This window comes from Cannabis sativa, chromosome 5 (genome assembly GCF_029168945.1).
Source record: "Cannabis sativa cultivar Pink pepper isolate KNU-18-1 chromosome 5, ASM2916894v1, whole genome shotgun sequence".
Classification (NCBI taxonomy): domain Eukaryota; kingdom Viridiplantae; phylum Streptophyta; class Magnoliopsida; order Rosales; family Cannabaceae; genus Cannabis; species Cannabis sativa.
In genome coordinates this window covers 71,375,470-71,401,459 of record NC_083605.1, presented here as the reverse complement: position 1 = coordinate 71,401,459, position 25,990 = coordinate 71,375,470, and the positions used below count along the sequence as shown (strand labels likewise).

Sequence of the window (25,990 nt, the reverse complement as noted above, 5' to 3'; positions counted from 1 at the left end):
GAATACCAATATGGTTTATGTAGCGATTAGGATTTTTATACTTAATGCCTCCCATGTGTTTAAATTTATCACGAATGTAAAAAATTTGTATATAGGTTGAGATTTACATGTCCTAGCTAGAATATAAATTTTTTAGTAAATCCGTCATCATACGAAATTAGAATTTAAAAAGTAAATTATATTAAACTATATAGAGTAAATTCAATCGAAGTTAATAGCCATAAACTTTAAATCATTGTTAATTTCGCATATTTCTTTGTTTTCTTGTTTATTTTATTTCTGCATTAAAAATTAATCATTCTTCCTTAATTTGTCACCAATTAGAACTTAGGAATTTAAGTGTTTAGTAATTAACTGGAATTCTTTTTGGGATTGACCTCACTCTTGTGAGTTTATTACTTGAAAACGATACGTATACTTACGTGTTGAAAAATTCACAACACTATCTAATAGAAATTATTTGTTTAACGATTTTTTTTCCGTTAAAGTTAAAAGTTAAAACTATTACCGTTAAATCATCAATTTATTATCTTTTTGTTTTTGGAAAAAATTAGTTTTAAATATTTAAATTTAATTTAAAAGTATCAATAAAATTATATATTTTTTTATAAATCTTAATTTAAATTTGAATTAGACTTTAATTTAATTAATTAATCATATTTTATATCAAATTTACTAGTTATATTATTCAAAATATCTGAACTTATCTAATAATTTATTGTTTAATAAAATTAATTAGTTATATTTTTTTTTGTAAAAAAATTAAAACTAGATTAAATTTTATACATGTAAAAAAAATATAATTGAATAGTATTAGATTTAATTTTATTATTATTAAATTAATAATTAGGTAATAGTAATTTTGCATGGTATTAATACCTAGTATATATATTATAAGTATGATTATACTAAATGAAAATACTAATTAATTTGATTGGATATTTAATTATATCAAAATTTGGGATATCCATCTAACAATACAATTAGATATTCAAAAATACAATGAGAGAGAGAGAGAGAGAGAGAGAGAGAGAGAGAGAGAGAGAGAGAGAGAGAGAGAGAGAGAGAGAGAGAGAGAGATGAAGTTTCGTTTGGGGGGTTTTCGTTTTTATGAAGAAAATTGAAAAAAGTTTGAATCTTCAATCTGAAAAGCAGGGAGATTTGTTTCTTGGATGGTATTTACGATTGCATCCATGAAAGTTTTTTAGCTTTATCAATTTTCTCTGACAGAAGAAAATTGACAGACTCGGAGAATCGATAATTTGTCTTCTTGTTCTTACAGAAAGTCTGCTCTTTTCAAGATTGGAAAATAAAATTGGATTTCATTTGTGGAGAAAAACAGAGTTTATTGATTAAATTATATGCTGTAATATCTAATTTCACCAGAGACTCCACTGATTGCTTCTTGTATTATTAAAGTGGTTTGTTCTGTTGGCGATCGTAAGGCTTTGATTCATCCTGAGATTAAGGATACACAGCTTAAAAATAATGAAGATTTCATCTGGGTTGCTGATGTTCCTTTAATTGGAAAATATATTTTTGATGTTGAATTTCTTGATTGGAAGATTGCTCCACCAAGCTTTTTTGAGACTCGGAAAGGCATCAAACAGTGGATACCATTCAAATGTGAGAAGATCGGTGTCTTCTGCTATCACTGTGGACGCCTTGGCCATTTTCAGGTTGGATGCGCTCCAGGTTCCCCTGACATGATCTCGAACGCCGATGGGATTGCCTTCCCTTTGTTCGACCTTTGGATGAATGTGGGGTCTTCCTACCCCGACTATTTCATGAAGAAGAATGCTCTAGTTCATGAGCGAGCTTCGCGTAAGACCAAGACGATTCCATTCGAAACCCAGAATGACTTGCTCTCCCCTGATGTGATTCCTACGACTGTGACCGGAGCTATTTCTTCCCAGCCACCGTCAATCGGCCCTTCCCAGATTATCAATGCAGGTGGGATGACTAGGATTGACCGTTCCAGTCGTACGGTTGCCACTGTAGGTGGTATCTCGAGAATGGGCAAGAAAGCGACCCATCGATCTCCTGCATCTCTGGGAATTCCGAAGTCGGCAGCGTGGGTGCCTAAGTCGAGACATGGTGGTGGTGCGCCCAAGATTTCTGGTAATGGTAATGGAGTTCAGGCTGAGATATTAGAAAATGAAAAAGGCTCTGCTTATTTTCCTGATATAGCTTTGAGGAGGACATTTGATAGTTCCTCGAACGACGCAAAAAATTCAAATTCAAATCAAGCTCGAATCCTTGAGGCGGTCAACGAGTCGTTGCACGAGACGCAGCACGTGCGAAATGGTATTGGGTCGATTAATTCTCTGCTTGGGCCGAACTGCTCAAATCAAAAGAGAATTGGGCTGATGTCACTTGAAGTTTATGGAGATGGCCCTTCTCACGTCTCTACTGGGCTGATTAGTTGTGGGCTAGAGAGTACAAACATTAACAATTTTACTTCAGTGGGGCCTACTCTCTCAAATTATGATTTAAGAAGGAGTGTGATGATCATTGGTGGGCAACAAATTCCTGACCGTGGGCCTATTCAAATGGGAGGTAATTTTAATAGGATAAGTGGGTTTCCTAATTACACCCAAGTGGGCCACGTGTCTCTTGAGGCTTTGGGACCCGATGGTCTTTCTAAGGAATTGGTTGAGGGCCAAGATGTGATGTCGGGATTGGATGAAAAGAAAGCTCTTACTTCTTTCTTTCAAGCTCAGGAGACTTTGTTGCGTGAGCTTAAACAGTTTGAGAATTTTGAATTATATGAGATCAAATTATTGGGAGGAGACATTGGTATCAAGCCTTCGTCAGAAACAAATGAGAGAACTACTCCTTTCAAAAAACAGAAATTTTTTGAGTCTTCTGCCTCTCTTTGCTCTAGACCCCATAACATTATTCGTCGGCACCCGAGAGTTGTCAGGGATTTCCCGTGGGATACTGAGGAAAATAAGAAGGCGGATAAGATTGGTGTGGAGGATCCTTCTGAGGGCACTTCCTGTTTGTTGTTTTGCCCTGAAGGTATTTTGAAGAACCCGTTGATTGGCTCATTTCTGATTGATGATGCTGATTCTAGCGAATCGGTCCACTTTTGTACCCCTGTGGAGGAGAATGAGGTCTCTCCTCCACAGGAGCCATGAGAGGTATTGCTTGGAACTGTAGAGGGTTAGGGCAGACCTCTACAGTTCGTGAACTAAAGTCCCTTATCAGAGCGCGGTCTCCGGATTTTGTCTTTCTCACTGAACTAAAAGTTGACGCGGCTCCCCTGGTACGTTTACTTAAATCAATGCATTTTTACTTTAACATCTTTGTGCCGCCTGTTGGAACTGCTGGTGGTATTATTTTGCTCTGGAAGTATGGTTTTAGCTTTGAATGTATTGCTTGCTCTCGAAATCATATTTCAGGAATTGTTTACTCGGACCCCCCGTCCCATCCCTGGCTTTTATCCTATGTGTATGGTCCCCCCTATTTCCATGCGAAGAAACAATTTTGGCTGGATATCATGAAGTTGGGAGATAAGTTTGGCGGCCCTTGGTTAATTCTGGGGGATACTAATTTCGTGTTGAGTCATTCGGAACGACAAGGTTCCTCAGGGACGGACCAATTCATACCATTCATTTCCAGCCTCGTTGAGTCTCGAGGTCTGATTAACTTGCTCATTCAGGGTGATCAGTTGACGTGGGATAATCACAGGGCTGGTAGGAGCCATGTGAAGTCTGCCCTAGATAAAGGAATTGTTAATGCTGCCTGGCTCAATCTGTTTCCCAAAACTGTTCTCTGCTCCTCTCAGACGTGCAACTCAGATCATAGACCTTTATGCCTAATGACTAATGGTATGGAAGGGAAGGTTAAAAGAGGTTTCAAGTTTGAAGAAGGGTGGACAAGAGACAATCGAAGTAACTTGGTGGTTGACCAGGCCTGGAATTCAGTCTTCCACTCTTGGGCCCCTGCCCGCGCTTTTAGGAGGGTGGGTGCTACTAGGGTCGCTCTTTTGCATTGGAATAGAACTCAATATGGCAAGATGGACACAGTCATTAAAGAACTTGAAAATAAGCTTAACTGGGTTCAGAGCTTACCTGCGGGCTCCCGTGATTGGACCACTGAAAGATCGATCCGTCGATCTCTTAATGATGCCCTTGAAAGGAAAGATATGTACTGGAAGCAGAGGGCAAGGATTTCGTGGATTAAGGAGGGAGACAAGTGCTCTAAGTTCTTTTTTCTCTCGGCTACTATTCGCCATAGGAGAAATGCTATTGAAAGCATTTTAAACAATGAGGGTGTTTGGATTTCGGACAGAGAATCAATCGGTCGTGAATTTGTGAACTTCTTCACGGGAATATTTAATGGGTCAGATGTTGGCCAGGGTTTCAACTGTAGCCAGTTTTTCCAAGAACGGATTCAGGAAGAGGAAAAGGAGGAACTAGTTATTTGCCCTTCTCAGGATGAGATTAAGCGTACCCTATTTGAAATGGGTAACCATAAAGCTCCTGGTCCAGACGGGATGTCTGTACTATTCTTCAAACATTATTGGGAGACGGTCGGGGAAGACTTTTGCAAGGCGGTTTCTGACTTCTTTGTCACTGGTAATATGCATAGGGGTATCAACACTACGAATATTGTTCTAATCCCAAAAGTCCCTAACCCAACCCGTACTAATCACTTCCGCCCTATCTCCCTCTGCAATGTGCTTTATAAGGTCATATCCAAGATCATTGCAAACAGAATTAAACCTCTTCTGCCGACAATCATTTGCCCTACCCAAGCCGCGTTTGTGCCTGGAAGGACTATTCAGGACAACAATGTTATTGTGCAAGAGATAATCCACTCGTTTAATAGAAAGAAGGGCAAGGAGGGATTTTTTGCTATAAAAATTGATCTGGTAAAAGCGTACGATCGGCTGAGCTGGAGATTTATTGACCATGTCCTCTCTTGCTATGGGATTCCTCTACAGTTTCGGCGGTGGATATCACAGTGTCTATCTGTTGCTATAATTTTAAACACTACGCAAGTATACGCAATCAAGTAGTAAATCTCACACAGGTGAGGTCGATCCCACAGGGAATTGGATTAAATACCACTAAACTATACTTATAATTCTATCTGGCAGATCAAAAGTAATTATGATTTAAAAATAGTAAAGTATGAAAGTAATTCAGAAAACTTAATAACACAATTGAAAGTTGAGCAAGATGAGACAATAGGGAGGAGAATCCTGTTGTTGTTTACCCAAATCGTTAATGCTTAATTACTATCCTATTCTTGAAGTGAATGACAGATTATGAAATAACCTAGCTCCTTTCAGATCTTCTAGATTCTAAATCACATGTTATCTAATTAATTCCTTAATTAAACTAACATGAAATCAGCATTAAGTAATAATCTACTCGTCACATAAGTCATGTGAATACTTTCGTTTCACATAGAACATTGATTATCTTAATTTTAGCATTCTCAATTCTCACTTTTCAGATTTTGAATTGAGATCATAGAGCATGCACAAGGTGATCAATCTTAAACATGAAATTAAGAACAAACTAAGATAATTTCACACACAAGAATTGAGGAATGGTAATTAAACATTAACTAGGCAAAACATTAAACAACAATCATCATCCTCCCTAAATGGGAAATTTAGTTCAGAAATAAATCCATAACCATTCTTATAGCAATATTCAACATAAATAAATTAAAGAGGAATAAAGAAAAGAACTGTTGGTGGATGAATTCTGGATCTTCACTTGAATCTCTATGCTCTTCCTGCCGCTCTCAACTGTGTTTTAGGGTTCCAAATCGCCTCTCCCTGACTTACAATCGCAGTTTTCTATTTATAATTGAAATTTAGGGTTCGATGGACGAAAATGCCCCTGGTCCGTACGGATCTCGCCGCGGCCAAGCTTCCTCTCGCCGCGGCGAGAAATTGCCAAATTTAGGCTCTCTCTCGTATCTCGTAACTCGCCGCGCGAGCCTCTTCATCGCCGCGGCGATCGATGCTTCTGAATTCTCGAGATCTAGCCGCGGCCAAGTTGTGTTTAGCCGCGGCCAGATATGCACAAAAACTCAAAAATTGAGTTTTCTTCGGCTCAGCACGTCTTTTAATGAATTTCTGCACCCGAGACCTCTTTTATTCCAAAGAACCTGAAAACATAGAAAACAAGCGTAATTCCGTCCCAACACAGCTAAAAACGCACATAAATTGGATCCAAAACATAGGCTAAAAATAGCCTAACAAACTCCCCCAAACTGACTCTTTACTCGTCCCCGAGTAAACTAAGACTAAACTAAGAAAACTGACAATGATAGCTGAACTTTCCAACAATTTAATTGTTACCACCACCTGCACAACTTCAATCCATCAATAACCAGAATTTCAACTTGCCAACTCTAAGAACTAAGTTGAATGTGCCTTTTACAAGTAAGTAATTCATACAAACATAAAGCATCGCAATTTCCATCAATATCACAACTGTTCTAACTTTCCAACATCCCACTAACACATGATCAATAAGTTTGAATGACATACCTCTCTCCACTAATGTTGACAAATTTCTATCTGGAATCAATAGGTCTTTTCGGTTAAAATCACATGGCTTAGGTACATGGGTAGGTGAGAAGTCATTTAGGCTATACTATACCATAAGCACAATTATACCAAACAAGCCTAGACATTTATTTTGCTTTCTTTCCATATATCCCAAAAACAGAAATAAGAGATTGCAATTTTTTTCTTATGTGTGAACCTCATAATTTTCTTAACTTTTTTTTCTTCAAGAATACATTTTTTTCTTATTTTTTTTTTTTTTCATAGGCACAACACACAATATTATTCCTCTTTTTTTTTCACAATCTCTCATTCCTACACTTTATTTTTCCACTTACAGCACTTATCCCCCCCCAAACTTGCTTCAAGGCTCATGGCATAATAAGGTATGTTCAGGGTGAAAAGAGGTTAAGATAACGAATTCAGCTCAGTTAAGTGGTGGAAAAAAAATTTTAAAACAGGCTAAGGCTCAACTTCGTGTATACTATGGTAAAAATTTCTAGGTAGGCTTGAAAGGCTCAATCGTTCCAAAGAAAACTTGCCTAAATCACTTTCCAAACAAAAATCATCAAGGATTTCGCTTCAAGAGAGTATGTCAAACAAATTCTATTTCATGTACAATCAATCATTCCACAAACCAAATAGAACAGAGGTGATATGTGAGAATAGCAAATGTTTTAAATCTACATGAATCACTTCCTAGCACACATCCAATTTAATTCAAACAGTTGCAGGTCAAGCACACAGTTATGTTTCAATCCATTGCACAAGTGAATAACAACAATTCAATCCATCTTTCAATTTAGCTATCACGCAAGACTAAAAAAAACTAAAACAAACTAAACTAAAACAAATAAACTGAAAAATTTAAGTCTCCCCCCCCAAACTAAAATGCACATTGTCCCCAATGTGTGAAAATAAACCAGGGTGAGAGAAACTTACCTGAGCCCCATCAGAAGGGATCAAGTCCACCTTTTGCATTCAAAAGAGCCCTCGCACTAAATGAAGAAAATTTACCACCAATAGTGTTGATTTCAGAGTTTTGCACAAGAGTAAGCTCACCTTCAGAACTACCACACATCAATCTTTTCCAACGACGCTGAATCGTTCGAAGTCGCTCTTTAGGCTTTGCTTTCTTCTTATCAGTTTTAACAAAAGAACCCTTCACCACCTCAATCTTGCAACAGGTAGGAATGTCAGTTGGGGCAAAAACATTAAAATTGACCTCTTCATCTTGGACTCGCAACTTTAACTCCCCCTTTTGAACATCTATTAATGCTCGACCCGTGGCCAAGAATGGTCTTCCCAAAATAATGGGAATAGTTGAATCTTCCTCCATATCAAGAATTAAGAAATCAGCAGGGAAGATAAACTTACCAACCTTCACCAGTACATCTTCAATTATGCCACGAGGATGAGTTAGAGAACGATCCGCTAGTTGTAGAGTCACTGTTGTGGGCTTTGCTTTTCCCAATCCTAGCCTTTTGAAGACAGACAACGGCATTAGATTAATGCTTGCTCCCAGATCACATAGAGCTTTAGTTTCCACCGAACCCCCTATAGATCATGGAATATTGAAACTACCGGATCTTTAAGCTTGGGCGGTAGTTTCTTTTGCAAAATGGCGCTACACTCCTCAGTTAATGCCACTGTTTCATAGTCCTCCATTTTTCTCTTCTTAGACAATATCTCCTTCATGAACTTCACATAACGGGGCATTTGTTCCAAGGCTTCAAAGAAAAGGAATGTTGATGTGTAGTCTTTTGAAAACCTCTAGAAATTTTGTAAACTCGCTTGTCTAGATTGGTCTTTCGGAGTCTCCGAGGATAAGGTATCTTCACATGATGATCAATACTGATTGGTGGAGACTTGTGGTGGTGCGTGGCTATCAGTAGCCTTCTTTTCCTTTGGTGCCGGTGTCTGTGCCTGTTGATCCTGAACCCCATCTTCAACTGGTTGCTTGCCACTAGGTCCTTCATAACTCTTTCCACTCCTCAAGGAAATTGCTTTACATTGCTCTTTTCCTTTTGCCTCACTAGTGCTAGGTGAATTTCCTTGAGCTTGGATTGCCACTTGAGTAGACAATTGTTCCATTTGAGTTTCTAGAGTTTTAATAGAGGCTCTAGTCTCCATCATGAATTGGAGCAATAAATCAGCTTGGATATTGGAGCCTCCACTAGGACTTTGTTGTTGGTTTTGTTGGGGCTGATTTCTCTGCTGGTAGAACCCCTGTTGGTTGTGCCCATAATTATTATTTTGGGAGTAGTTCCCAATGGCTTTTGCTTGATCCATTGGCAAATTATCCACATCCGCTCGACACTCGAAAAGTGATGGTTGCCTCCACATATCTCACAAATAACTTGGGCTTGTTTAGCTTGCCCCGCAATCGGCCTTTGTCAAGGCCTCAACTCGAGCCGTCAACTTTGTGATGGCATCAACCTCAAAGACACCAGCCTACTTTCTTAGTTTGACTCCTTTCGGTTGGCCATCGCCGATTATTTAGAGCCATCTCCTCCAATAGATCGTAAGCCTCATTAGCACTCTTTCTCATAAAAGCTCCACCAGCTGCTGCATCTATCAGAGTTCTAGTGTTACCAACCAACCCGTTGTAGAAATTGTGAACCAGCATCCACTTCTCTATGCCATGATGAGGGCATTTTCTGATTAGATCTTTAAACCTCTCCCAAGCCTCATGGAGAGATTCATTATCTTGCTGACAGAAGTTGTTGATTTCACCTCGCAACTTGGCCGACTTTGCTGGAGGAAAGAACTTTGACAAAAATTTTGTTGCTAAGTCTGTCCATGTTGCTATAGAATTTGGTGGCAAGGAGATCAACCAACTCTTGGCTCGCTCTCTCAGTGAGAATGGAAACAGTCTCAAACGGATGGCGTCATCACTAACCCCATTAACTTTGAAGGTCTGACATAACTCCATGAAGTTCGATAGATGCAGATTGGGGTCTTCAGAAGGGAGTCCACCAAAGCGGATCGAAGATCGCACCATTTGTAGTATGGCAGGCTTAATCTCGAAATTGTTTGCATCCACTGCCGGTGGCCTGATACATGACTGCACTCCCGTCAGAGTAGGGAGAATGTAATCTCTCAAGCTACGGCCATTAGCTTGATCTTCCACGGCACCTCCATTATTACCGTTATTACCCCCATTGTTTCCAGCATTATTGTTCAAATTGGCAGCCATGATTTCTGATGTTTCGGCGATTCGAAACTCTTTCTTGCCTCTTGTTCTTTCGATTCCTCCTGCAAGTTTTCTCGATTTCAGGATCAACTGGTAATATGACTGTTTGTCCTTGACGGCGCATGCACTTAGGATTCCTGAAATAGATTAAGAAATTATTGCAAGAAAAAGGTTAGAAAAATCAGCAAGAGAAAATATACCAAAGTAGAAGTTAGTATAATTTTATGTAATATTAATCTTTAACAATTCCCCGGCAACGGCGCCAAAAAACTTGTTGCTATAATTTTAAACACTACGCAAGTATACGCAATCAAGTAGTAAATCTCACACAGGTGAGGTCGATCCCACAGGGAATTGGATTAAATACCACTAAACTATACTTATAATTCTATCTGGCAGATCAAAAGTAATTATGATTTAAAAATAGTAAAGTATGAAAGTAATTCAGAAAACTTAATAACACAATTGAAAGTTGAGCAAGATGAGACAATAGGGAGGAGAATCCTGTTGTTGTTTACCCAAATCGTTAATGCTTAATTACTATCCTATTCTTGAAGTGAATGACAGATTATGAAATAACCTAGCTCCTTTCAGATCTTCTAGATTCTAAATCACATGTTATCTAATTAATTCCTTAATTAAACTAACATGAAATCAGCATTAAGTAATAATCTACTCGTCACATAAGTCATGTGAATACTTTCGTTTCACATAGAACATTGATTATCTTAATTTTAGCATTCTCAATTCTCACTTTTCAGATTTTGAATTGAGATCATAGAGCATGCACAAGGTGATCAATCTTAAACATGAAATTAAGAACAAACTAAGATAATTTCACACACAAGAATTGAGGAATGGTAATTAAACATTAACTAGGCAAAACATTAAACAACAATCATCATCCTCCCTAAATGGGAAATTTAGTTCAGAAATAAATCCATAACCATTCCTATAGCAATATTCAACATAAATAAATTAAAGAGGAATAAAGAAAAGAACTGTTGGTGGATGAATTCTGGATCTTCACTTGAATCTCTATGCTCTTCCTGCCGCTCTCAACTGTGTTTTAGGGTTCCAAATCGCCTCTCCCTGACTTTCAATCGCAGTTTTCTATTTATAATTGAAATTTAGGGTTCGATGGACGAAAATGCCCCTGGTCCGTACGGGATCTCGCCGCGGCCAAGCTTCCTCTCGCCGCGGCGAGAAATTGCCAAATTTAGGCTCTCTCTGTATCTCGTAACTCGCCGCGGCGAGCCTCTTCATCGCCGCGGCGACTGATGCTTCTGAATTCTCGAGATCTAGCCGCGGCCAAGTTGTGTTTAGCCGCGGCCAGATATGCACAAAAACTCAAAAATTGAGTTTTCTTCGGCCAAAGACGTCTTTTAATGAATTTCTGCACCCGAGACCTCTTTTATTCCAAAGAACCTGAAAACATAGAAAACAAGCGTAATTCCGTCCCAACACAGCTAAAAACGCACATAAATTGGATCCAAAACATAGGCTAAAAATAGCCTAACACTATCCACCACCACTCTCAACATTTGTCTGAATGGAGGCAAGGTTGGGTCGATTAAGCCGACCTGTGGTCTCCGCCAGGGAGACCCTCTCTCCCCCTATCTCTTTATTTGGGCAGCCGAGGTTCTTTCAAGGCTGCTATTGAATGCTCTAGATACGGGTGAGATTCTTGGTATACGACTTAGCAGGGGGGCCCGGTCCTATCGCACATATTCTTTGCGGATGACTTAATCCTTGTGGGTAGGGCCAATGTGAGGGAGGCTAAAGGCGTTTGGCATTGCCTTGAACAATTTTGTGCTTGGTCGGGACAACAAGTTAATAGGCTTAAAACAACAATCTTTTTCAGCAAAAACACTCCCCCGAGTATGAAAAGAGTGATTAAGGAAACTCTTGGTATTGGGTCTCCGGTAGGCTATATTAAATATTTAGGGCTTCCGTTATTCCGGTCTAAGCAAAAGGATGCTGACTTTAACTTCATTATTGAGAACCTCACTTCTAAGTTACAAGGCTGGAAGGCGAAAACCCTTTCTAAGGCTGGGCGTGCTACCCTGATCAAATCAGTAGGTCTTTCAATGCCGATGTACGCAATGCAAACCACCAAATTATCCAACCGTCTGGTTAGCAAAATTGATGGGATGGTGAGAGATTTCTGGTGGGGTTTTGACAAAGGAAACCATGGTGTGCACTTAAGAGCTTGGGATAAGCTCTGTCTCCCGAAGTCCCATGGAGGTCTTGGATTTAGGAAGACAAGAGAGATGAACTTGGCGTTCCTGGCGAAATGGGGATGGAACTTGTTGAACGGGTGCAATTCTCTTTGTTGTCGGATTTTGCAAGCAAAATATCTAAAAGGGAAGGATCTCTTGAGTCATAAATATAAGAGCTCGGATTCGTGGTTTTGGAAAAATGTGATCCGAGCGAATGTGGTACTGAGGAAGGGTGCCTGTAAACTGGTTGGTGATGGTCAAGATACTAGCGTTTGGAGGGACCCTTGGATACCACATGGTAAAGATTTTTCCCCGAAGCCAGTTGTTTCGTATGGTAACGAGGACTCTAAGGTGGCTGATCTTTTACTCCCCAATGGGGGCTGGGACATTACTAAACTTAATGCTCTGTTTAATCAAGAAACGGTTACTGCTATTTTAAAAGGGGGTCATCCCTCTGGTCAAGGTAGGGATAGGTGGGTTTGGACTCTGGAACGGAATGGCAAGTTCTCCTGCAAGTCCGCTTACCTAACCCAGGCTTTGGAGAGAGCGCCTCCGTGTGAGGTTGCTCCTTCTCTCTGGAACAAACTCTGGAATAGTAAGGTTCTTGAGAGACATAAGATGCTTTGGTGGTGTATTTTGTCCAAAGCCCTTCCTATTCGGGCTGAGATTAATAAAAGATTCTCTATTGAAGATTCTAGTTGTCCTCTATGCGGGAGGGGGGAAGAAACTTTTGAACACTTATTCCTCTCTTGTGAGGTGGCTTTCCACCTTTGGCGATCTTCCCCCTGGGGTATTTATCCAGTCTGTAATACTGGTATTCAACCTTGGGACTGGGTAAAATTCATTTGGGACCTTAAGCACAAGGGGGTAAATGCGGATGATGTTTTTCTCTATGCTTCGATCACTGTTGACACCATCTGGAGGATACGTAATGATAAGGTTCACAATAATAGTCCAGTTGATGTTAGCAGATGTATTGATTCTATTTGTCACTCTTTTAAAGATATGCATACTACCATTTTTCCTCCTCCCAGTCCCTCCCCGTTGCTGGACTGGAGGCCCCCCCACCGGAGTGGATCAAGCTTAATTGTGATATCAAAGTGGGGCTGGATAGCATGTGTTCAGCTGTGGTGGCCAGGGATCATCTTGGCAGGGTTCTTCGGATTACAACGGCCAGGCTAGACTTCGTTGATGTGTTGTGTGGCGAAGCAGCAGCTTGCTGCTTGGCGGTTGAAACAGCTTTGGATCTTAAGGCTAATTTTATTATTGTGGAGAATGATTCGAGTGTGGTGATCAATGCTCTTACTGGGAAGGAGTCTCAATGGGCGCTTGAGAACTACATCTCCTTTTGTAATAGATCTTCTCCTTTATTTTCTAGTTGTGTTTTTTCTTATGTTAGCCGAACCTGTAATTTTGCGGCCCATAACGTGGCCAAGTGGGCGTTCACCCACAAGACATTTGGTGTTATTCCGGTTTCTTCAATACCGGTCGACCTATTATGTAATGACCGCGAGGTCTAACTGTTTTCATCATTAATATATATTGCTTCGCTTTTCTTCAAAAAAAGATATTCAAAAATAATATGTATTTATTCTATATAAAATGTGACTATGTAATAAAATTTTTAGTTTCACGGTGATTTTTAGCTTTTTACGTTAACTTTAATAGAATATACTATTACTTAATAAAATATTTTTTATTAATTTTATAGTATTGTTATATATATTTAATAATAATATTGCTGCAACAACTAAAAAAAATTCTTAAAAATCAAATTATAAATTATACTTCAAAAATTATAAAAAAAAATACATTACTTAATTAAAAAAATAAATAAATATACATTACATTACACTTAATATTACTTAATTAAAAAAAAAACTAATTATATGTACATATTTTTGCCCTCTTTGCAAATATACACTGTTTGACTCACTGTGGTAAAAACTGACATAGTTGGGTCGCTTTAACAATGGGCCGAACATAATCAGCCCAATCACGAACCCGGCCCAGTTATATCTGTTTCAGGGTATATAAGAACCAAAACAATGGAGCTAGGGTTTCAGCCATTATAAGACCACCAGGACCAGCCGCGTCAGTTATTTCGGAGCCGGAGAAAACCCAATCCCTATCACCATGGTATTATTCTTACTTGCTTTATTTCTTCTTCATTATCTGTAGAAATGTATTTTTGTGTTGATCTTTCCGTTTCGCAAGTTATCTGGATAAATAACTATTGCTAAGATCTGTTTTTCTTTTTCTTCGCTGAAAGATGTTCAAATGAACCTTTGCCTTTTATTGTTTCTCTTTGAATTCACTGCAAATGAAGTGGGTCTATCGAACTGATTATGATTTGGATGCTTGGTATTATTTGCAAGATATTGGCTACATTTTGTTTGGGGTTTTTCTAATTCCATGGTTGTTTATCAATTTTGTTACAGACTAAGAGAACCAAGAAGGCCGGCATCGTTGGAAAGTATGGTAAGTTTCATCCGAATAAGCTAAAGCGTTAGATATGCATTTCATATGTAGAGTTGTTTATGCTATGGTACTTTGTTGTTTTTGTGTTTATTAAGTTATAGTTGTACGTATATATGATTTCTAACCCAATAAAATGATTGTAATGAACACAATTGATCTCATATTTCTGGGAATTAGTTGTTAAGTTTAAGTCTTTGTTTAATTGGATTGGATATTTGTCGATACAATCCTGTAATTATGCTTTGTTTTCCTTCTTTTCTAATCCAGCTAGCTTACAAATGTGAACTTTTTTTATGTTTTCTTAATATTTAATTTGTGTTTTTAAGTTTCCAATAAGTTTCTCAAAGTTATCTCTCTTTTATTACAGGTACCCGTTATGGTGCCAGTCTGCGAAAGCAGATTAAGAAGATGGAAGTTAGTCAGCACAGCAAATACTTCTGCGAGTTTTGCGGCAAGGTAATGAGATATTCTATCCTTTTTCAAAGTTTGCATTGTCGCTTATTGGGTTGAGTAGTTGCTTAGTTTGATCATTTTTTTTCTCATTACAGTATGCCGTGAAGAGGAAGGCCGTTGGAATCTGGGGATGCAAGGATTGTGGCAAAGTGAAAGCAGGCGGTGCCTACACTTTGAAGTAATAATATTTTTCTAAGAGTTTAATGATCTGATTATAGTAATGTTACTGTGTTATCCTTTGTAGGAACATTGCTAATTGTTTGTTCATGTTCTTTATACAGCACTGCCAGTGCCGTGACTGTCAGAAGTACCATCAGAAGGCTGAGGGAGCAAACTGAGAGTTAGATTGAGTTGCCACCATCTCGCCACTGCTCTCATTATCATGGGGTTATTTAGCATGTTTGCTATCAATAGAATTTAGTTTCAAACAGTTTTGAGTACACTTTCTTATTTTTACCTTAATTTATGTTCCAGAAGTTGATGGATGACAAAATGGATTATTTTTGGTAGTATCTTTTAATCGAGATTATTAATTTCAGTGCATTGTTTTTGGTTCAATTCTGTGCTTAATTATGCTTTTAATATTTAATATCTAGTTCTTTCATGCTTGCCTTACCTTCCTACTTGTCCACCTGTGGTTCTTCATTTTTGGGTTCTGTTTTGGATTTCTAGTCTTAGTTTTCAAGTATTCTGCAGAAAAATCAGTTTCTAAGTTTTCTACACATTCATCTTCAAAACCCCTTGCCTGTGGTGACTGAGTATTATTATAATCGTTTATGAAGTCTGTTGGAAAATCACTTGTTTTGGTTGGTGAAAAAGTACATAATCCATATCAAATTCACTTCCATGGGTCACTTATTAGTTTTCAGATTAAAAATTTCCTTCAAAATTACTGTTATTTAAACTAGGTCTATTGTTGCACTGTTTTTTAAACACCGGGTAGGATTTTGCAGAGTTTACTAATTAACAAAGTTGGTTCTTCTGATCAAAAAAGAAAAGTTAAAGCATTAGATGTTTAGCTTTATAACTTAAAATAATGGGTTTTGATTTATTTAATTCAAATGCAAATTTCAAGACAAAGTAACCCGGATTGAAGCTTAATTAAGATCTTAAAACAAATTGAGTGGAGCAGCAGAAATAGGTTTCGGAAGCTGGAACATGATTGGGAGACAATTTTATCGTGAAATATGGGTGAAGAAAAGAGAATGTGTTTACGTAACAATTTTTGACAATTACAAAAATTGTTACTCATATTTATCCTAATATGATGTTTTGTGAAATATTTAGCAATTTTTTAGAATAATAATTTGTAAAATTCTACTTGTTTAACTATGATATTTCATAATTTTTTAGTTAATTTTTAACACGCCCTTGTAACCCAATATGACTTAATAATCTCCATGTGTTATATTCGTTGTCTCCAATAGTTTTTTATGGATCCACACAAGCTTTACGACCCCATTTTATAAGCAGCTCTTCACCTAACTTTCTTCTAATTTCAAAAGAAACTAATAAAATATCCAACTGGGATTAAATGATTAAACACTACAAGCATATTCTTCAAGATAATGTCTATATATACACACTTCTATACAGTTAGAAGGGAAAGAGAGGAAAGGAAAGGCATTAGATTTAGATAAGTCTTTCATCCTTACCCTCCTCAAACCCACTTAAACGCACCGTATTATCTCTCAAGAACATGAACATTTACATGAAAAGGCACTTGGTGCAAACTTAGCTCTTAACTTCAAACTTTGGCTCATGATACTATATGTACATATATATTGTTGATTTCATGTCAAAATGAAACAAAACAGAGAGAAACCCACCTGCTCCTCAACAAGTCATCCAAAATAAATGACCAACATTGGGGTTCCAAGCAGGTCGCTCCACATTTTAAAATTAAGTAAAAAAAAAAAAAAGACAAAAGAAACCATTAATGTGGCTTTCCTATGAGCTTTCCACTGCCTTGTATGCTGAAGTACAAAATGATCCAGCAAAGGCACCCTGTTCTGAGTGGGGATTTCAAATTAGACAAATGGGGATGGCGAGTCTTCTCCGTTATCATAGTACATTTGGTTTTGGACGGCTTTTACAGCTGCGACTCTCGCTGCATTTGCAGCTCTATTAGCTGCAGCTACTGCTCTGCTCACTCTCTCATCAATTTTTGCAACGTTCTGCGCCCTCTCAGCTGCTCGCTGTGCTTCCTGTTCACAAAGAAGCTTTTGGTTAGGAGATATCATTCCTTGAAACAAATAAAATAATATATGAACAGCTTTAGCGCATAGATACATATAATTTCGAAAAGATAACAAGACCGGGAACCCTATATCATGGTTAATGTTCTTGAATTATTGTATCCCATTTGAGAAATAGGAAGCAAAGAATGTTTATATTGCTATAAATGATATCTAGTTAAACCATCAAGGGTAAAGCATTTCATTTTCAGCAACAACTTAAAGGGATTAATGACTTGATTAGAGTGCAAAGTATGGAGCATATGTCTAATAGTTTGTGGTGATATACATGAGAAGTGACTGAAACATAAGCTTAAATTCCAAAACCATAAAGTAAAGCTAAGTTATGAATCATGGGGGATGAAAAGTTTTGCACTGCAAAATCACAAATCATAATTACCTGCACTGCATTGAGAACCCTGGCGTGACTGATGGTTCGAGGAGAGTCGGGATGTGTATTTTGAATGCTAGTAACATCAAGAAATCCATTTTGCCAATGGCCAGATTGTTTTTCACCGTTTCTGAATGTGTACATACCAAGGCCCTGCCTTCGGCCTTCATGCCAGGCACCTTCATACCGATGCCCATTTGCGAATTGGTACACTCCAAAACCATGCATTTTGTCTGCAAAATATTCACCAGCATATGTATCCCCATTTCTGCATTATCATAAATGCAACTATGTCAGAAACATGAAAGCATGTTCTTTTCTTGTTCTTCTTTTTCTTTTTATCAGAAAGAAGCAAAGAGAGAAAAACATAAAGATGCATATTTGTTCATGTTATGGGCACTGGGCAGCATTGATTAGTTCAATGCAAGACAAGTCTTCATTCATTGGCATTCCCAAATTTAAGAACAGCAAAGTGATGACATACAAAGCTATACACAAATATATGCACCTGACACCTGTATACCAAAATTTTCTTATATGTATTGTATTTGTGAAAATTACTTCCACAGCATTGAATAAGATGTGCTGACACAGTATTTTCATAACTGTTTTATGTGACACAAATGTCCAACTTCTAATAGACGATTAATAAATGCATATCAATATATAGTGTAAGAAATTATTACAGTAAAATAAAACAAGAAACTCATGATTGAAAGAAATAAATTCATGGCAAGAGAACTGAGTTTGACCCATACTGTCCGGCCATTTCAATAAGTTCACTTCCATTATATAGTTTTCCCATACTCATTATTATTTCTACTGCCGCTGAATAGATAGTCCTATATAACTTGAAGTGAACACAGAATAAGATCATTAGCTAATATATGCTTAACAAGTAGTATCCATTTCTATGGCTGTATAACCAGAACACCAAAATGAGCTTAAAGAAAGAAGCTTTTGTTAATTCTCAAAATAACCAAAATGAGAATTCAATCCCAATTTCATCAGAGCCAATCGATCAACAACAATGAATTGAGCCTTAATTACATCATCAATCAATGAGGTTTAGGCTACTACAAAAAAACAACATATTATATAGAATGAACAAAGTACCTGAAATGATAATGACCAAGTCCATGCTTTACACCCCACTTGAATTCCCCGATGTATTTACTACCGTCCTCACAAGTATGAACTCCACAGCCATGACACTGCCCATTAGACCATTCTCCAGCATAAACATCTCCTGTGTAGAATCTATAAACCCCAATTCCATGCCTTAAACCTTGCCTATACTGACCCCTATAACGACTACCTTTAGCCCAAGTCTCAACTCCATAACCATCATACTTCTCATCAATCCAATCCCCTTCATATCTCCCACTCAAGTTGTAATAGTAAACCCCACTACCAGAGCATTTACCCTTATGAAACTCACCTTCGTAAACATCACCATTAGTGTATACTTTGACCCAAGATCCTGAATTTATCCTCTTCTCCGATTTGGGTTTCGACCCAATTGACCATAGAACCGGTTGAGGTGGGTTTGAGCCACAAGAAGGCGGAAATGACTTTGTTGGCAATAAAGAGCGAGTGAGGAACAATCGAATCGAGAGAAGACGCGGGAGAGCAAGATTTAGAGAAACGAAAAGGGCAGCAGACAAAGCAAGGAGGAAAATAAAATCGAGGAGGAAAGAGCGGCGAGGATTGGAAATGATGAAGTAAAGTGAAGGCAAAGAAAGGAGTATAAGCAAGCGAAAGTGTAATCGAAGCAATTGGGCACAACGGAAATGGCGAACGATTCTCAAAGCCAGTGATCTTGTAGCGAAAGGAATTACCCCAAACGATGAACAGCATAAACAGAAAGGCGAAGAAGAAGAAGAAGAAGAAGGAGTCTGGGCCGCCATCATAGGCCTTGTTGTTGGGTTTCGTGAGATGGGTTGTTCATGAAGAAGATGAGAAGGGGTATGGTTATGGTTATGGTTATGGTGGGTTGTGATGAGCTTTGATGGTGGGTTTGGTGATTTAGAGTGATGGGTTTGCTTGGAAAGCAAGTATGGAGAAATTTGTTGAGTTTGGTAATGGGTTCGGATGTGCTTTTGAGGTTTAGAAGAGAAAAGAAGAAGTGGGGTTGGGTTGAAATCGGAAGAAATGCCTCTGCTTTCTTTGCTGATCTGAGTTTCGGATTTCTTCTGATGCATTTACATAACAAAATCCACTCTTGTTCTTCTTGTTCTTGTAGTTGATGATATTTGTAATATATTTATGTTTTTTTTGAGTAATTTTAATTAATGGATTGCAAAAATCAAAATAGCCAAAGAAATTTAGATAGAAAGATAGAAAGATTTTGGTGTGTGTGAGTGTTTGAATTGGTATTTTTGTTCAACTGGTATGGTATGGTATTTAATCTCTGGTTTTGTATTGTATTCTCTTGTAGGGACGAAACCAGATTCAAAGGTCGGTTTTTGTTGTCTTTTCATAACTAACCCTCATATTTCCTTTTATTTACGTTCTTGCCACTTTGTTTGTTTATTTTTCTTTTTAAACAAATGGGTGATAATGCATAAAAATACTATTAGTGTGATTTGTCATTTACTTCAATGTTAAAAAAATATCTCCTTGTTATTGTAAGATCCATCCATCTGAAGGGTTTTTTTTTTTTTTTTTCTGAAAAATAAGCTTAGAAAACACTATAATAAGGTTTTTAAAACAAAGAAGAAAATTAAGTTACCAAACAGTACTAAAAATTAGAAAAAATAACATAATAAAACCGTAAAGACTAAAACCTAACCTACCTCTTTCTTTTTTCTTCCCTTTAGCCGCACACAAACTAGAGAAGTCTCAACTCCCTCTCCCACTCACAGACCACCACCGCACTCGTTGAAGTCTTAGATCGCTGTCAACCTCCCCTTGAGTTCCCGACTGACCTCCTAGTCCCAGCCACACACCTCTTCTCCTCTCTTTATGTGACAGTCAGTAGTCCCGTGATCCGTAAGGGGAAATACCGGGTAAGCTGTGCAATCCCACATCGCCTGGGGAAGGTCAAGTGGGATGATTCCCGAGACCGTGCATGTGGGACTACACAAATACAGGCTTAAATGGATCGATCGGTACTACCTATATCAATAAGCGTGCATCTGCTTTTTCTAAGTAGCCCATCACGAAAGAACTCCACGCTAAGCCGTGCTCGGCCCGAGTAATTTTAGATGGGTGACCTCCCCGGGAAGTTTTCCAGAAGCGTGCGAGCTGAGGACAAAGCACGCCGGAAACACTCGTGTCGTCCGTAGGCCGCTCATCAATCCAGAAGCACTGCAGCTGGCGTACTCGTGTATAAGAGTCATTCATTCCGTGGGCGTGAGGACTTAATGGAGGCTTGAAGCGGGGACGTTACAAATGGTATCGAGCCTCGACCCGCGGAAGGTGGTCGACGAGACGTCTGACTCAGAAGCGGGGTGATTGTGATACGCAAGTCCCGTGATCCGTAAGCGGGAAATACCGGTAAGTTCGTGCAATCCCACATCGCCCCTGGGAAGGTCAAGTGGGATGATTCGAGACCGTGCAGTACGGGACTACACACAAGCAGGCTTAAATGGATCGATCGTACTACCTATATCAATAAGGTGCATCTGCTTTTTCTAGCCCATCACGAAAGAACTCCACAGCTTAAGCCGTGCTCGGGCCCTGAGTAATTTTAGGATGGGTGACCTCCTGGGAAGTTTTCCCAGGAAGCGTGCGAGTGAGGACAAAGCACGCTGGAAACACTCGTGTTGGTCTGTAGGGCCAGTCATCAATCCAGGAAGCAGCCAGAGTGGCGTACTCGTGTATAAGAGTCATTCATTCCGTGGGCGTGAGGACTTAATGGAGGCTTGAAGCGGGGACGTTACACTTTATCTTTCATTGGGACTGTGCTCGTTGTAGCTGTACTTGTGCTGAGTTTACTTTCCGAGCCAATCTTCAACAGCTTCATTTCAGTCCTAGCTTCCTCTTTACACACAAAGACTTATACTCTTTCATTAAACTCATTAATATTCCTCACAGGGCGACTCTGGAGATCATCTCACAACTCACCTCCTGTTGTAGAAAAGTCAGTTGTGATTCATGCTTGAAGTGCTATTAGTTGAATACTATCATTTAGGTTTGGGTAATTTGCGGCATAACCTTCTTAAGTGATTATGTTTTTCAACTAACCCCCAATTCTAAAATTTTGGCTCCTAAACCCAAGTTCTGTTAGCACTTAGCTCTTTCCATCCATTTTTGGCTGTTAACTGCCATGGTGGAATGTTTACGTGTACACAGTGTACACGTGGCACAATTTTATTGGTCCACATAAATAAATATTTAAAAAAATAAAAAACATAAATTATTTTAAAAATAAAAATAAAAAAATAATTTTTTTCTTTAAAAAATTAAAAATTAAAAAAACAATTTTAAAAAAATAAAAATTAAAAAAAACCCTAATTCCATCTTTCTCTTCTTCTCTTCTCGTTCTCTCTCTCATTACCCTACCCGCCGCAGGTTTTTTTAAATTTTTATTTTTTTAAAAAAATTGTTTTTTTAATTTTTAATTTTTTAAAGAAAAAAAAATTATTTTTTATTTTTAAAATAATTAATTTTTTTATTTTTTTAAATATTTATTTACGTGGACCAATAAAATTGTGCCACGTAGACATTCCACCATGACAGTTAACATCCAAAAATTGATGGAAAGGGCTAAGTGCTAACAGAACTTGGGTTTATGAGGTTTTACTACCAAAATTTTAGAATTGGGGTTAGTTGCAAAAATTTGGCCACTTAAGGAGGTTATGCCGCAAATTACCCTTTAGGTTTTTGACTTTTGCATTAGCCATACTGAAGCGACTCAAGTACGCTTTTAGAGATTTCCCAAGTTGTTGTTTTATGTTGTTTAATGTAATGAAGATGGTTACTTTATGAGGTAATATATATAATTTCTATTATTGGTATAATAGTTTTGTATTACCAAAAATCTGTATACTGATGTTTATTCGTGGTAGATGCCAATTGTTTGATTCAAATTGTCACAGTATAAATGGTAATATTCGAATGATAAACTATATGATTATTGTTATTATTTTTTTTGCTGAGTCCTTGTGACACACAGGTACTATGTAGTGCAGGTCAAGCCAAAGAAAAGTTAGATCAACCATGAAGTAGCAATCTTCTCCAGCAATGTACATATTGACCCTACCGATGTGCGTGCCGAGTTGCCAGTAGTTACTTTGGACTGTATTGGCTGTGTATTTTGGTTTTTGTATTTTGACTTGTTGTCATATAGTCTTTTATAACAGCGATCCCTGAAACATATTTTTATGCCGTTATGATGCTTGTTTTAAGTGTTTTATTATAGTCAAGTTTTTAATATCGTCACGGTTTATAATAATTAATCAATCTATTAGTATTAAACTAGTTTATAAAATTACACACATGACGTTCCTATGGGATAGAACGTTATAAACGGAGTCGAGGCAACAAGCAGTAAATCGTGAGAGCAGTTTTTTTTATTATTTTTTGATAGATAATTAATTTTAGTTTATTTTTTATTTAAAATGTAATATATAATTATATAGTTTTGAGTTTATTTATGATTTTTGATTATGTCTTTGTTCTCATCTTCAATTTAATGATTAATTTATAGTTTATTATAATATATTAATTTTAATTTATTATTTTTTACAGAATTTATAATTTTAATTTTTTTATAAAAGAGTTGATCGGGTTAACCTGTTGACCCTGTCAACCCGTGACCCGTGACTCGTGAGCTCGCGAATCCAACCATTTCACGAGCCAGGTTCACATACAATTTTTTCAATCTGAAACTCGCGAATCCAAATTCCGACAAACCCGCCCTATGTTCAGCCTTAATTTTTCTGTCAAAAAAATTATTTATGGGGTTAAGTGCGATAAAATATATAGTTCATGTGATTTTTCGCCAATATTCCAAATAGATTTTTGGTAAGTCAAAGTTGTTAAATAAATTTTTGTATTGTATAAATATATATATATCTTTATGTAATTCATAGTCACATAAGTTTTTTTTTTTTTTTTTTTTAACTAAAGAGAAACATTTACAACAATTTGAATAATTCAAAAAGAATTTTTGCAACAAAAAAAATAAAGGAAATTTATAATTTCGTATACGGGAGCATTTGGTATGAGGTATTCAAAATAATGTGATTATAGAGAATATTATGAAGGAGAATATGATTAAAGGGAAATGTGTAAACTGTGTTTGGCTGTGTAGGGTAATATGTAATCATATTCCTATTAATTAAATTACACTGTTTGGTTGAGTACAAGAATCTTATGTATTATTGTGAAAAATTAAAATAAAAATATTTTTTTATTATATCTATTTAATGTTAATTACATATAAAAATAAAATAATTATTTATTAAAGAAATATATTTATTAATTAGTAAATATTAAATTTTATTGTATTTTTTATTAATTAAAATGAATATTTCTATATATTTTATCACTATGTTAGTTATTTTTGTTCGCTATGTCATTTATATATACCATCCGCATAAAATTTATATATAATAAATATATATACGTTACTGCTAATAATATAAAATAACTCAGTTAAAAAAACTGATCTCACGGACTAAATATATATATCGTAATATTTTATTTATAATAAATGATAATATTATTGGTATTTAAATTTATTTATTAATTCAAAAATATTATTCAAATTAATATAATGGAAGTTAATAATTCAATCCTATCTTTTTTTAAGGTATGAACATTACCCTCTTCAAGGGTAGTTATATTACTAAGGAAATAATAATCCAAGGCTAAACCCTCCAAACAAACAAGGTAATGCTTCACATTACCATTCCCTTACTAGCATTAACCTATTCTAAACAGCCCATGGTTACACTATATAATACAAAATAATTTATTTACATTTAATTATACATTCTATATTAGATATATAAACATAATTTTAATTTTATATACAATTTATATAAGGTAATTAATTTTTCCTGTCTTATATAAATAAACAATAAACATACTTATTTTTCCTTAGTAAAATAAAATAAAGATACATATTTTGTTTATAAAATTATATATTAAATATATTAGATTAATAATTTATAAACATTATCAATATAAAATATAAACATAATATTTATACATCGTTATAGTTTTGTTTTTTAAAACAAAATAAACATAAATATTTTATTTTTAAACTTATTTATGAACTTTTAATAAACAAATTATATTAATTCTTTTAAAACATTATCATGATAAACATATTATATTAATAATAACATTATAAACATTAATAATAATCAAATATTTAATAAACTTGTATATACATTGTTTATAAAATATAAAGGGTAAATAGTGGCATAAATACCCAAAGTTTTATGTTTGTAAGCGGCATAAACCCAATATTTATTTTTAGCGGCATAAGTACCCAATGTTTGTAAAATTGTAATTTTTCTCTAATTTTGTCAGTACAGACTCTGATATTGTCTTAAACAGGGCACATATAAGGCCTAAATTTTTGATCATCGGGTCTAGATAGAAATATATAGTATTAGTTACTTCAAAATGTTCTTTTAATAAATTCAAAACAGAGTTTGTAATGACAAAACTAGAAGAAAATTACAGTTTTACAAACATTGGGTACTTATGCCGCTAAAAATAAACATTGGGTTTATGTCGCTTACAAACATAAGACTTTGGGTACTTATGCCGCTATTTAATAATGTTTTTAAATATGTTTGTCTATATATAATGTTGTATTAAATTTTAGTAATATATCAAAATATAAATATTGATGTATATTTTTTATATTTAGCTTTATGTTTTTTTTTAAAAAAAAAAATAATTAAAAATAATCAACATATTAAAATCGTAAACATTCATATTTATTTTTATTATATAATGTGAATACGATAATTATTTGTAAATATTTATAAAATTGTATAGAATTGTGTAATTATATTTTTTTGTTATTTTTTATAATATAATTAAGAAATTTTTACACCAAAAATACAAAATACATACTTTATTACTAAAATACCACCACACGGTTAAGCTTACATTTTTACTCTTCAACTTTATTTTATTACAATTTTACCACTTGCACACACATTTCATACATGCATCACTACACGTTAGTAGACTATGACCTCTATCAATCAACCATCCATCATTTCCCTTTTTTTTCTCTTCTTTTTCCTTTTATTTTCTATTTCTTTTTAGTTTTTTTTTTTTTTTTTCAAATATCAACCTCCATAGCTGAACTCTTCTTTTTGTTCTTCAAATTTTTTTTCAACTCCCATTAATCGAATCCCATAACCGTTTTCCATCCTTTTATTTTTTTCTTAATCCATATATAAATATAGCTGTAACTCATTCTTCATCAACTCCTTCCCCTGTTCAAAAGAAAAGCTCTAAAATGGGATTGAAATCTTTAGCTAATAGAAA

General features: G+C 36.2%; 3 protein-coding genes and 1 non-coding gene across 4 annotated transcripts; 3 read left to right on the top strand and 1 right to left on the bottom strand.

The window, feature by feature from the left end:
• Positions 1 to 3,139: 3,139 nt before the first annotated feature.
• LOC133038486 (uncharacterized) lies at positions 3,140 to 13,479 on the top strand. Its single transcript, XM_061116653.1, has 3 exons — positions 3,140 to 4,974; positions 11,500 to 12,898; positions 12,994 to 13,479. Exons 1-3 carry the CDS (start codon positions 3,140 to 3,142, stop codon positions 13,477 to 13,479), a joined length of 3,720 nt encoding a protein of 1,239 aa, XP_060972636.1.
• LOC133038604 (small nucleolar RNA R71) lies at positions 9,181 to 9,287 on the top strand. The gene has a single exon (XR_009688102.1). It is a non-coding gene; the product is annotated as a small nucleolar RNA R71 (small nucleolar RNA).
• Positions 13,480 to 13,913: 434 nt separating the features above from the next.
• On the top strand, positions 13,914 to 15,436 carry LOC115716115 (large ribosomal subunit protein eL43). The gene is made up of 5 exons (XM_030644838.2): positions 13,914 to 14,098; positions 14,401 to 14,440; positions 14,808 to 14,896; positions 14,989 to 15,071; positions 15,175 to 15,436. Exons 1-5 carry the CDS (start codon positions 14,096 to 14,098, stop codon positions 15,236 to 15,238), a joined length of 279 nt encoding a protein of 92 aa, XP_030500698.1. The 5' UTR covers positions 13,914 to 14,095; the 3' UTR covers positions 15,239 to 15,436.
• A 965-nt stretch (positions 15,437 to 16,401) lies between these two features.
• Positions 16,402 to 20,002, bottom strand: LOC115716103 (uncharacterized). The gene is made up of 3 exons (XM_030644824.2): positions 18,638 to 20,002; positions 17,531 to 17,789; positions 16,402 to 17,100 (listed from the first exon to the last, which is right to left on the bottom strand). Exons 1-3 carry the CDS (start codon positions 19,723 to 19,725, stop codon positions 16,924 to 16,926), a joined length of 1,524 nt encoding a protein of 507 aa, XP_030500684.1. The 5' UTR covers positions 19,726 to 20,002; the 3' UTR covers positions 16,402 to 16,923.
• Between the last annotated feature and the right edge of the window lie 5,988 nt (positions 20,003 to 25,990).